Source organism: Hyaena hyaena, unplaced genomic scaffold (assembly GCF_003009895.1).
Source record: "Hyaena hyaena isolate Hyena2069 unplaced genomic scaffold, ASM300989v1 scaffold_699, whole genome shotgun sequence".
Classification (NCBI taxonomy): Eukaryota; Metazoa; Chordata; class Mammalia; order Carnivora; family Hyaenidae; genus Hyaena; species Hyaena hyaena.
Genome location: NW_024081332.1, coordinates 808,125 through 822,373, shown reverse-complemented (window position 1 = coordinate 822,373; position 14,249 = coordinate 808,125). Strand labels below are relative to the sequence as shown.

The window sequence follows — 14,249 nt, the reverse complement described above, 5'->3', positions numbered from 1 at the left end:
GGGTGGGAGCTTATCTCCAATGACAAAGCATAGAACAAAACACGAAGTGGGTAACAGGGACCAATACAGGCATTAGAGGAATTTTTTTGAATCCCGCCCTTTTGTTGAGATGCTGTGTGTATATTTTGAAGTTTGAAATGAATGACTCCTAACCACCTATCCTGACACACTTTGTGATATGATCAGCAGTGAATTGTGTCCCAGGTAGCCTATGCCCAATGATAAAATATTGACTTTGCTAATCATTTCATATTTCAATAAATGAAAGGAAATTCAAGGTTATCCCAACAAAAAATGTCACTCTTTTTAAAAATGTTTTTAATGTTTACTTATTTTTAAGAGAGAGAGAGAGGGAGACATAGAGCATGAGTAGGGGAGGGGCAGGAGAAGAGGGAGACACAGAATCTGAAGCAGGCTCCAGGCTCTGAGCTATCAGCACAGAGCCCAATGCAGGGCTTGAACCCATGAACTGTGAGATCATGACCTGAGCCAAAATCAGATGCTCAACTGACTGAGCCACACAGGTGCCCCCCAAAATGCCATTCTTAATCATTCCACAATACTTTCTTGGGTAAGAAGGAAAATATGGAATCTGACCTCCTGGAAATGAAATTATTCCCAACCCTCAGCCTCCTCCCTCTCCCTGTAGGATTGTCCCGTCCATGGGAAATGTGTCACTCACAGGGACATCATACGGCAAGTATATCCCAGCTGAAAACAGGCAGGAACTGCTTCCTTTCATTGTAATGTACAGGCTAATATTTAAAACTTGCACTAACTGGGGGTGAAAATGGAAATGAAATGTGACAAAACTGAGAGATCCCGGGGTCAAGGAGTTGGACTAGATTCAGGTGGGGAAGCGTATACTCCTCATTGCCAGAACAGACAGGATGTTTTACCTGTAGAAGAATAGAATTTGCTCTAGATCCATGGATCCCAGACTCTACTTTCAATCACAATCCATCTAAGCAGTGCCCAAGAGCTCAGAGCCAACCTTCCCTTCCTCAGTCACTGTCCGAGGAGAAGGAACTTGGGGGAAAGAACTGAAGGAAAGCAAATCAATAAGTTAAAGTAAATCTGTTGTTAGCAACATGAACAACTGATCTATTTCTACTGTATGAAAGAAGGCCATGAGTCTAAATAGTAAATGTATAGTATGTTTATAGGATACACATAATGTTTTTAACCATCTATTATTTGTAAAACAATCAGTAGTATCACTGTACTTTCTTGGATAGTCTGTTGCAAGTTAGCCAAACTGCACACATATGCAGGGAACACACCACTAAGCATGGGTTTGCCACAATTTGGATTATGTGTGTTTATGAGTGACTCATCCTTGAGCCACATTCATACACATCTTCGTGTTTACTTACTGGAAATTTATACACGAAAACTGTGCATCACTATACATTCTAAAGGTAAATTAAACAAACAGCACACAACAAATTAAATTAATGATGTAGGTGTCATTTCTTTTTTTCTTATACTTTATTGTCAAGTTGGTTTCCATATAACACCCAGTGCTCATCCCCACAAGTGCCCTCCTCCATGCCCATCACCCACTTTCCCCTCTCCCCCACCCTCAGTTTGTTCTCAGTATTTAAGAGTCTCTTACTGTTTGCCTCCCTCCCTCTCCTTAACTATTTTCCCCCTTCCCCTCCCCCATAGTCCTGTGTTATTTTTCTCCTGTTCTACATATGAGTGAAAACATATGGTATCTGTCCTTCTCTGCCTGACTTATTTCACTCAGCATAACACCCTCGAGTTCCATCCACGTTGCTACAAATGGCCAGATTTCATTCTTTCTCATTGCCAAGTAGTATTCCATTGTATAGATAAACCACATGTAGATGTCATTTCTAATGAGAAAGATTTAACAGCAGTAATAGAAAACAATGATTGGGGCACCTGAGTGGTTCAGTCAGTTGAACATCCAACTCTTGATTTCATCTCAGGCTGTGATCTCACCGTATAAGATTGAACCCTGCATTGGGCTGGGCTCAGTACTGAGCATGGGGCCTACTTGAGACTCTCTCTTTATCTCTCCCTCTCTCTCCCCCTCTCATGATCACTCTTTCTCTCTCTCCCAAAATAAATAAATAAACTAAAAAAAAAAAAAAAAAGAATGATCAACTCCATGAAGTACTGACAATGTCCTCAGGCCAAAGCATCCTTCCCCCCAAACTGTGGGAATTCTGGCTTTGTCTTGTATGCATATTCTTAGCAGAAGTTTTTCAAAGTTGCCAAACATGCCATGTAAGGCAGACCTTTGAACAGAATACCACACTGTGGTCCTCAGTAAACTCTGTAACGGCATAAATTTTAATTTATGAATATCAGTTTAGTAGCTCTTAATTTCATTCAGTGAAGAAATACTTGTTGAACACCTCCCGTGTGCCGGACATTTGTATTACATTTTAAACAAAGCAGATGCCATCCTGTGCTCATGGAGCTTCCACTGTGGAGACAGAGAATAAACAGATGAAAGAACTAATAATGTGTATTATATTAATACTATCTGTAACTATATAATTATAGTGTGACTAGACTAGAATTTTAATTTTTTAAGATATAATTTACATATAATATGTATAGTAAAATTTTTACTTTGTATATAATGGGATGGTCCTTCTCAAAATGTGGGCCATATGGAGAATGTTAAACTCATGTTGGGGGCCCCAGAGAAGCAGTACCTCAAAAGATAGCCCTCATAAGCTGCTAAAACTAATGTTCAACAAAGAGGCTCATTGAAACAAATACTTGGGTTTCTTTTAAAATATGTCCAATATGAGCTGGCAGTCTAAAATCACAAGGACTGACTTATAAACATTGATGTGCATTCTGGTGGCTGTCTCCCATGAGTAACTCCAAGGTTAATGGTGATGGGAATTTATCTATTTAAAAACCTATGATTGTCCCAAGCATCCGGGGGCAGCAGGCTAGGTAATAAACATATACTTTGAGACTGTGGCGAGTTACATATGAGAAGATCAGAGAGCCATATGAGATGCTGACAGAACGAGTCAGGGAAGGCCTCTCTAAAGAGATGACCAAACACAAGAATCAAAAAGTCCCTGCCAAGCAGAGCGCCATCAGGCAGCAGATGGTGGGAAGGGGACAAATGTGTGGAGACCCTGAGAGAGAAGAAAGGCCAGTGTGGCTGGGTCATAGTGAGTAATGGGGAAGAGGGTAAAGTAAGCCTGGACTGACAGGAGAGGCAGTGCCTGATCTTCCTGACTATAGGTAACAGAAGGGAGACAGCAGTGGAAATAGAGAGGTTGATGAAGTGAGAGAAGGTGGGGGTGAAGAAGCCCAGATGAAAGAGTCAGGGCTGGAATGGGGTGAAGTCAGGGAAGCAGACATTCAAAAACTGTAGTCAAGCTTGACTGTGGGGGACAGAGAATGGGAGGTGTCAGAGGAGACTTCCATGTTCCTGATCTGAGCACAGGTGGAGCCATATGCTGGAGAAGCTAAAGCGGGGAGGGGTGCAGTTATGAGTAAGTTGCACTTTAAACATACATGAGGATGAAGTCTCTAGAACTGTTAGTAATTCACCCATAAAAATCAGAGATTTTTTTTCCAGATGAACTTGGGCACCCCACAATGACACTCTGGACCCACAGTAAGCAGAATCTGAATTACATGGAGAGTAGGTTTGGTCCGTTCACTGGTCAGATACAAGTGTGGCTCAGGGATCACCAATCACAGAAGATGGGAGTGAGCCCATTCTTGGGAACATACTCTGAAGTGAATGGAAGTTTTATCACCCATATGTCCTTGTACTGGAATCCAGCTTTCTAGTTATTATTAGGAAAAACATCATAAAAAAATTCTAACCCTCTCACATTATGGTTCTTGTTCTAGGCCATCTTAAATGGCTTCCTCAGTGACTTCCCACCAGCTGTAAAGCAAACTGCACCAAACATTGTAGAGGCCGCAGTTGAGATTTATAACAGAATGAGTGTTGATCTTCTGCCAACACCAGCCAAGTCCCATTACGTCTTTAACTTGAGGGATTTATCCAAATGTGTACAAGGTAATGTATGGAACCCTCATTCTCTGACCTGCACCATCCCTGCATTTCCTTCACCCCCAATCTCTGTAGAATTGTGTGTACATGAGTATCTGTGCCCCACCCAGGAATCCCATTACATGTTTTTGTTTGTTCATTTGTTTTGTTTTCTTTAGCGTCTGGCTTTTATTGGTTGCTTGTTTTCTCAAACTCAGTATTTTTTTAAAAAGTCACTTGAGGTGGTAGTTTAGTCACAGGTGCAGGTGGGGACGGGCCAGGGGTCACTCAGGAGGATGGCACCAACGTGGTATGATGGGTCCTTCACATGTAGTGCATCAACTGCAGGCTGAGAAGCCGGCAATAAGGGCCGCACCAGCAGCCAGAATGAGATGGAAGCTGGACTTACTCAGCACAGCCAGGGCTGTTCAGAAGGGACAGCTGCTGCCCTCCAGGGCACCTCCGTCTTGTTTAGCAGTGTAGTAGGGTCATTTATACACATCTGCCTTCCCCCTGTGCATGGGGAGCCCATCCTCCAGGGTCTCTTTGGACAATAGGGAGCCAGCCTGGCCCAGTTCATTGAAAATCCGCATGTTTTACTGAAAGGACTTGTCGGCCTCCTCCACGATCTTATCTTTGGTCTTCAGGTTCAAGTCCAAGGCATTCATCGTGGCCCAGTAGAACTGCTTAAACTGTTGTGCATTGTCCATATTCTCAAACTTCTAGAACTGGGTCCCTTCTCCCATGCTGGGGAGTTTCAGGGCCATCTGGGCCACCTTCTTCAGCACCTGGCCCCCTGGGGTTCCCCCTCCAACCCCCACCCCAGTCTGACTACTTCACAGCTTCCCCCAGACCACCAGCATCTCTTTCCATTTCTTGCTTCCAGCTGATAACTTGTCTTCTTATTTCACTAAAAACAATAGAAGAAATCGAACCAGACTGCCTCATCTTCCAAATCTCCTAGACAACCTGCATCTGCCTTCCCTTCTACTGCAGTGGCTAACATGTCCCTACTCAGGTCACATGCCAGTACTTCCTCTGACACTAGATCCCATCTCTTCCAGCCTACTCAAGGATTCTGTTCTTTTGTTGTATGGTTCATCCTGTCTGATGTGTACACCTATGCGTGTAGTAAATATGCTCCCTGACCCTTTCGGCACTGTGTTGTGAGAAGTGAAGGGTCCCCCATAGAGTGAACACTTGGAGGACTGCTATACATCACTGTTTTTGTTGTAACTTGGTATTATTACAACTATGTTTACAATTACAATTTATATTAATACAAAGAGTACTCAGAGTAATCTGAATAGAAGTCAGAAGGACCAAGGGCATTTGATGAGAACTGAACATTGGGAAAGAATGAGAGAGGGAATTAGTGTTCTGAAAAACAGTGTAAAGGTCAGGGATCGGGGCATCAGGGTGGGGGGACAGTTTTTGGATGAATATATATGTATATTAAAGACCTGTGACACTCCTCACTTAACATGTTGCAACCCAATGTAATAATGAGATGAATGTTGCCTATACTGTAAAGTCTGGCCATTTCATGTGTTGAGTTAAAGGAACATCACAAGACAAGCAAAAGGGTTTTGCCAGATAATGTGTCTGATTTTGCTTTCAAAAAGTGAAATCACCATTATTCTATGTGTGTGTGCCCACTGGAGAAGCACCCATTTCTGGTGGTGTGGGGGTAAAGTTGGACTTAAGGATTTTCTAGTTAATTAACTTGTTACTAGATATCCCACAAATGTAGAATTTTTCCTTTTTCCCTTTTCTTAAAAAAACAGGTATCCTCCAGTGTGATCCAGGAACAATAAGAGAAGAAATACAGATATTTAGACTCTTTTGCCATGAATGCCAAAGAGTCTTCCATGACCGTTTGATTAATAATGAAGACAAGCACTATTTCCATGCTATTTTGACAGAAATGGCCAGTAAATATCAATCGTTATGTAGCTGTTCTTTTTCTTTCTTTGGTGGGGGTGGGGGCTGGAAAAGCCATTTGCTTTCCGTAAGGAAAAATTAAAATAAGCTTAGATAAGGTAAAGCAAAATGGGTTTCAGTAATTCCTAAGTAAAAAAATTTTTCTCTTTAGTGATTCAAATATGTAGAAATATATGAAATATTATAAAAATCCTTTTGTTAAAATTCAGGAAGAGTTAATATTTTAAATTCAGTAAGGGAATTTTAAGTAGAAAAGGGAAAATGGAAGAACCAGCATTTTGGTAAGAAGCTAGGATGTTTCTAAAGTGCCTCTTATTTATTAACTATGTATTTAATATCTATTATTTAACAAAATGTCTATTAACATTAAATATTCTTAATCTTAAATTCAGGAGATTATCAACCGAACTAAAATGTTATGGTGTTAACATGGCTTCTCTCAGTTTCATTCATACTAGTTAAGCCTTCTAAGTGAAGTAACGACTGATACTCTTCTGTATATCTTATTGAAATACTGCATTCAAACTTATCATATATTAAAAATTGATTTTGTTTTTTGAATAGACAAACATTTTGGAATTGCAGTTGACCTGGAATATTTTTTGGCTAAACCCATCATCTTTGGAGACTTTATTAAGGCAAGTATGTTGACTCGACTACATTTGAAGATTATAAAGCATTTACTATTTTACAGTTCAGTTTTATATTCAGCAAGAACTTTGCTACATCTGTAAAGATTAAAGATCTAGACCAAGGGTCAGAAAATTATGGCCCATAGGCTAAATCTATATCCCACTGCCCATTTTTGTAAGTAAAATTTTATAGGAACACAGCCACACCCAATGTGTACTATATTTTTATGTGGTGGCTTTTGTATTACAAGACAGAGTGGAGTAGTAGCAACAAAGGCTAAAATGACCTTCAAAGCCCAAAATATTTATTATCTGGCCCTTTAGAGAAACAGATTGTTGACTCCTGATCTAGTCACATTCATTTTGGTAATAGTTTGAATCAGAGCCCCATCAAGTTTTCAATTTGGAAGGAAGCAGAGAGGATTAGTTCCTTAACTTAGGACTGGAATCTCCCTTACTATATTCTGTGTAGCTGTTCAGCCTGTGCCTAAATGCTTCTCTCAGTGGAAGCTAATTAAGTTAACAGTGCTGCCCTCTTCATTTCAGGGTAGCTCTCATTAGTTGCAAAATTTTTCTTACATTACATTCCTCAATTTGTACCTCCAATACCATGTATACACCAGACCTAATTTTACCTTCTAGAACAAGAACCTTCAATATTAGGTCTTCCATCTAACCACACTACTTTGTTCATTGATAACCATCTTGTTTTACCAAGTTGACTCTTGTTGGGTGCAACATTCCTAGTGTCTCCAAGAGGGCAGAAGCCATGCCTTTGTTCACCCTAAATCTCCAGCTTCCTGCACAGAGCTAGGTATACAGCAGACTCTCAAAAAACAAATGAACAACTTGTCTTTATATTACATGCATGCACTTACCTCATCACCCTGCAATCCCTGACAAATAAAAAAGATAATTTGTGTGAAATATACCTTTTTAAATGTATTATTTAAAAAGTCCCAAAGTTTGTTTCCAGGTGGTGATTATATTTCCTATGTATTTCTACTGATCTAATTATCAAATGGGGGAATAAAGCAAGAGGAAAAGAGCAGTTGAACCCTTCTTGCATTACCTATGAGTATTTTAATCAGTGGCTCCAAATGAAAATGCCCCCCCAGGGCAGATGCTACTGCAAAGAAAAGACATCACCAACAGGTCCAAACAGGACCTCGAACAGGAACCCAATTCCTTATAGTTTACACCAAATTTCATTCTCTCTGGTTTATTTAATTAGATAACCACTGTGTAAAAACTACATGTAGTTCTGGCATGATTTTTTTAACCCTAACAATCTGGCATGCATAATTTTTAGCCCATTTAGCTTTTCTCATGTCAACAGGCTGAGAGCAAAAATATGAAACCAGAGTAAGGTACAGTGAGAAAGCATGAAAACCTATTTCTGAGCTCCTATGTGAATTTTCTAGCAAAGATCACTGAAATTCCAATGTACCATTTGAATGAAATGGATTTTCAGTTATCCATGAAAATCTGAGTTTCTTAGTCCCATTTCCTTAGTTTTAAGGCCTTGCTAATATGTATATTATATCATACAATATATAATATATATTCATGCAAATGATTAAACAGCAACATGAGTGAAATAAAATTCTCTCCTAAGATCATGAATGCTGTGTGTATTTCTGTATCATAATTGATCTAACTTGGTCCCTCTCCCATATATCATCTTATAGTTTGGAGCAGATAGGACTGATCGGATTTATGATGACATGCCTGATATGGAGAAAATCGCAAATGTTCTACAGGACTATCTTGATGATTATAACCTTATAAATCCCAAAGAAGTAAAGTTGGTGTTCTTCCAGGATGCTATAGAACATGTTTCAAGGTATAGTACTATAGGGTGTTCACTAATGCATTCTATTACAAGGTAAGAATTAGAGTGCCTGGGTGGTTTAGTCAGTTGAGTGTCCAACTCTTGATTTCGGTTCAGGTCATGATCTTCCAGTTCATGCGTTCAAGCCCCACATGGGGCTCTACACAGACTGTGTGGAGCCTGCTTGGGATTCTCTCTTTCCCTTTTTCTCTCTGCCCCTCCCCAACTTGTGCATGCATGCTCTCCCTCTCTCTCTCTCTCTAAATAAATAAATTAAACTTTAAAAAAACTTTAAAAAACAAGGTAATGAATAAGTTGTACAAAAGACTTTATATAGATTGCCGGATGGACAAAGGTCTGTTGGCAAATCTTGCTATAATGTAAAAGTTATTTTTATATATGTTAAATATAAACCACATGAATTGGAAGCCCAGGGATTATTTTTTCTAAATATTAATAGATTGTTTTTACTTGTTTTAAATGCCCTGTCTCATTCAAAAAAAAAAAAGTAACGTAGTTTACAGAGATACATGTCAGTATAACACAGCTGATTATGTGTATGCCTAAAGAAAGAAGCAATTCAAGATTATAGTAAAATGAGTGATTTTAGATTCCATCTGCTCATAAACCTGACTCCTACCCATTGCAAGTATCCTCTGAGGGACATCCATGACAAATAGATATCGAGCTGAATATCTGCAGTCCTTGGGGCACACCCCCCTTTTTTGAAATTTTAATTCCAGTATAATTAACATACAGTGTTGTATTAGCTTCAGGTGTACAATGTAGTGATTCAGAGATTCTGTACATTACTCTGTGCTCATCATGATAAGTGTACTCTTAATCCCATTTACCTATTTCCCCCACTCCCTCAGGCCTCCCCTCTGCTAACCGTCAGTTCATCCTCTATATTTAAGAGTCTGTTTTTTGGTTTGTCTCCTGTGTTTCTTAAATTCCACATATGAGGGAAATCATATGATATACCACTTTTTTTAGGTGTTCTTGTGTACTGTTGATAATTCCAAGTATTAAAATGACACTTGAAGGATGATGCACAGTCTGTTCCCTGTGACATCTGGTATCAGTTCTGTCCTGTGGAGCAGTAATAATAATGGCCCTCAGTGTGCGTATGAAACTATGATATGGAGTATCTCATTTCACTGTGATAACACCTCTCTGTGGCTCAGTAGCATACTTTCTCTACAGATAAGGCTTCAAGAATGTTCCAGTGTTCTGTTGCTATATGATAAACCACCATGACACTTGGTAGCTTCATTATTTCCTGATCTCAGGTTCCCCGGGGTTCTGTCTTGGGGGTCTCAGTGCAGTCAAAGTCACACAGCACCTGTAGCACATGGCACACCTCTGCCTCTGTGTACACTGCATGAGTCTCTCTAGCCTGGCAGCATCAGAGTGTCTGGGCTTCTCCCATGGCTCAGGGCTCCAAAGTGCAGTGCCCTGAGAGTGACGGCAGAAGCCAAATGGCCTCTCATGACAGCCTCGAAAGTCATAGAGCATCACTTATACCATCCTCTGTTAGTCAGAGGAGTCGCACAGGCCTACCCAGTTGACAACAAGGGGTCAGAGACTCTATCTCTTGACAGGATCAAAGAGCAAGTAGGACCAGAAGCATTACTGCAGCCATTTTTGGACAGTCCTGTGTACTACCGAGAGATTGGGTGAATTGTCCCAAGTTCCCTAGCGGGTGAGTCACAGGCTGAGTCTCGCTTCCAGTCCCTTGGCTCTAAGTCTGCTGTGGGTGTCTCCACCCACAATGGAGCCACCTTTTTCATTATAGCCCTCCAAATAACTGAAAATTGTGACCAGGCTCTGTTTAGCTTTCCCTTCTCTAGGCAGACATAATCCAGATCTTCCACTGTTGCCTGTTAGAGATTATTTCCAGCCTCCACATACTGAGCACTTGATAATTTATCTGTATTCCACTTAAAATGTTATACCCAGATTTGACATAGTATCCTGTGCAATCTGCAGTGTAAAGTGTGTATGAGGATGGGATTTCCCGCGGTGTGCTACCATAGCAAGATTTTAATGGCTTTGGTTTTTTTCTCTTGTTAACCACATTTTAGTGTTGGATCGTGTTAAATTTGACAGTTAAATCCTCAGGATGTTTTTTCCTATAAGCAATCAATTGTTTTACCTTTCCTATACTTCTGCTGTTTAATTAACACTAATTTGAGAATCTATTTTTGTCACAGCTCCAGTGTTATGACAATAGTTTGTCACTGGGTTGTTGAGATACCACTTGTTTCTCATCTGTCCCCCTGCCCACATATCCACATGCTACCTCCTAACAACTTTTATCCTATAGCTCACATAGGCCCTAAGCCTGGAAAAAAGGTAATAATGCCAGTACTCTGGTCTGAGAAACTTCCTGGAGAAGAGACCAGATGATAGGCAAAGGCAGCTTAATTGTATTTATAATCTTCCTTACTTTTCTGAAAGAGAATCAGCAGGATTTCTGAGGATTGCTTTAAGGATTGCTTAAAATATTCCAGGAGGAAATGAAAAGCCATTTATAGAATGGAGGAGATTTGGTGTTCATATACACAAAGGGTTGCCATGTGAATTAAGACATAGAATCTTCTTTTTCTAGAGAGGATCGGAAGGTAGGAATTAGAGTAAACAAATTTCTACTTGTTAGAGTTCTCAAATACCCACTGCTGAGGAGCAACAGAAAGGGCTTCATTATGATCATAAGTTATGAGGAAATTCAGTAACTGAGCAGACACTACATTTCCATTTGTTGGTGACATTTTAGTTTTTGTTTTGTTTTGTTTTGTTTTGTTTTTTAACTTTAGAGCCTGTGTTTTCAAAGGGCAATTTGCACCAGGGTATTTCCACTCATTACATACGCCCAAAGTTGTCATCACAGTGCAAAGATGGTAAAACAGATCTCAGTGAAAATGCAAGCCACTAATTAGGATAGTCATCTCTTGCCTACTGCAGTAGAGAAAATGTAACCCTAGAGGATTCCTGGTGGAGGGAGTTTTCTGTCTATTGATGTGTAAGTTGACAGAAAAAATAATACTGGGAAGCAGTATTATTAAGTTATAAGTTTTTTGCTATTGTTGTTTTTTATTTCCAATAATCTAAGGTGAAAATAATCAAATTTCTATACATAAAACAAGGAAAGAGTAACAAAGTACAAGATTTTTATAATAGTCAATATTTCATCCACTGTAGAACACAAGCACATTATAGAAAAAAATAGCAAAACATCATTATGTATCCCTTTACCTCTTAATATTTTACCTACCTAAGTGACTGAAGAGAAATAAACTGATGATCTGATGTATCTTCTGTTCAATGTGCACTGCGACAGAGACAAACCATGGAAATAGTGCCTAGATCATCTGTTTGCTTACTCTAAGGGAGGAGTTGGCAAAGGATCCTAGAGAGAAGGAACGGACAAATTTTTTTATAAAGGGCCAGATAGTAAATATTTTAGACTTTGCAGGTCATGTGGACCCTGTCGCAATTACTCATTTCTGCCATTGAAACACAAAAGCAGCCACCTTCAGTAAATGAATGAGTGAGCATGGCTGTGTTCTAATAAAACTTTATTTATGGATGCTAATATTAGAATGTCATATGATCTTCACATATCAAAATATTACTCTTCTTTTGATAGTTCTGTTAACCACTTAAAAACTACAGAAACATTCTTAGCTAATAGGCCATAAAAAATTTTAAGGGCCACCTGGGTGGCTTCGTCTGTTAAATATTGCACTCTTGATTTCAGCTTAGGTCATGATCTCATGGTTCATGAGTTTGAGCCCTACATCAGGCTCCACACTGACAGTGCAGAGCTTGCTAGGGATTCTCTCTCTTTCCCTCTCTCTCTGCCCCTTCCCTGGGCACATGCACTCTCTCTCTCTCTCTCTCTCCTTCTCCCCAAATAAATAAGTAAACTTTAAAAACACAGTGAAGGGGCAGGGCTTGGCCCACATACCATTGTTTACTGACCCCTGTCCTGGACAAAGTTGTTATCGAGGCAGACAGAGGAGGGAAAGAGCAGACTGGCCTGAGGGGCAGGAGAAGGTATGAAACTGAAGCACGCAGATTTGAAAGATTAATTCTTATTTTAGAAAATTCTGAATAATACCTAGAAGTCTACTTTGTCCTGGAGGAGCACTTTTCAATGAAGACTTCCTGTTCTATGCTCATACTACATAGCTCCAATCCCCTGCCACCAAAAATAATGGTGCATATGAGCTACTTAATCAACATTTCCTATGTCATAGTCTTTAAGATCTCTAGAAGTTGGTTATGTCAATATAGATGATTTGGTAAAAGTGTACTGAATTTCAGAGGCAGCTTAAGGAATGACATTTGTCTCCCTTTTTCTTAGAAGTATAATATTATTCATACAAATTCCTATCACCAATATCTTCTTGAGGATAGAACTATTGAACAAAAAAAGGATCTTTGTATTTCCTACACAGCAGAAATACATCTATAGTTGTCCTCTCTTTATCTGCAGTTTCGCTTTCTGCGGTTTTAGTTACCCACAGTCAACCTCAGTGAGGAAGCAGATGACTCTCCTTCTGATGATTCGTCAGAAGGTCAGTAGTAGCCTACTGCTAAGTCCCAGTGCCTACCTCATTCACTTTGCTTCATCTCATCACATAAGCATCTTATCTCCATCATCACAGGAAGTACAGTACAATGAGATACTTTGAGAGGGAGACAGATCACATTGACATAACTTTTATTACAGCATAGTTATAATCATTCTGCATTATTAGTTATTGCTGTTAATCTCTTACTATGACTAAATTATAAATTAAGATTTATCAAGTGTGTATGTATAGGAAAATGAGGGTTTGATCCTACCCATAGTTATTTCAGGCATCCACTCGGGTCTTAGAATGTATCCCCCATCATTTAGAGGAGGAACTACTGCACTTTGTGATTATTTTTCTTATCATATGGTAAGCACACCCATTATAGAATTTAGAAAAACATTCATAATTTCACCTCCTCAGCCAGACAACCACTGTTAAAATGGTATGGTTCTTTCAAATATATTTGTTAACTATATATAGACTTTTACAAAGTTGTATTATGGTACATATTGTTAAACATCACGCCTTTAACATTTACATTAAATTTGCCTCCACAATCCTATATAATTAAATACTATTTTGAAACATGGCTTTAATGGCCACATTTACACCATCCTAACTTATTTTCTGTTTGTTTTTAATGCAACCTCTTTTTGTTTCATGGTCTCTCCCTCTCTCTCTAGCAATCTGAAAGGATTCTATTTGCAGCCAGTTTTAAGTTTTATTTTCTAATATTGTTACTATGATAGCAAAAACATAAAAGAACTAAATATCCATCACTAGGAAACTGACTAAATAAGTTATGGTATATTTATTGCTCTGTTTACTAGCATGAGAATGTCCATAATACATTATCTAGCAAAGCAATCATAAAACAAAATGTAATTAGAGTTTAATCCCATTTTTGTAAAACACACATACAAAGTCAACACACATAAATTCATTGAACAAATGCCTATGAAACCCCGACTATGCTGTGCTAGGCACAGTTCTCACAGAGCTCAGGACCACACCCAGGCCCTTGTGAGGGAGCTTACAAGTGGGGTGTTCTCCCCTCAGTCACAATGACTATGTTTTACTTTCATAATTTAAAAAATAATAAAGCCATTATCACTTTCAAATATTTGAATCTGGTATTTTCCAATTATTAGCATTTTGAATAAAACTAAGATAGGTACTCAGACACACAAGCAAACTTCCTCTTAAAGAGAAGAAGTTAAATCTCCCTTGATAATTCC

General features: G+C 39.1%; 1 protein-coding gene across 1 annotated transcript in view; it reads left to right on the top strand.

The window, feature by feature from the left end:
- The window catches only part of DNAH6 (dynein axonemal heavy chain 6), a 215,350-nt gene that overhangs the window by 117,032 nt on the left and 84,069 nt on the right, over positions 1-14,249 (top strand). The window contains exons 42-45 of the mRNA XM_039217619.1: positions 3,868-4,039; positions 5,800-5,946; positions 6,521-6,594; positions 8,280-8,434. Of these exons, the coding sequence (XP_039073550.1) occupies positions 3,868-4,039; positions 5,800-5,946; positions 6,521-6,594; positions 8,280-8,434 (548 nt within the window). The remainder of the gene's footprint in view (positions 1-3,867; positions 4,040-5,799; positions 5,947-6,520; positions 6,595-8,279; positions 8,435-14,249) is intronic.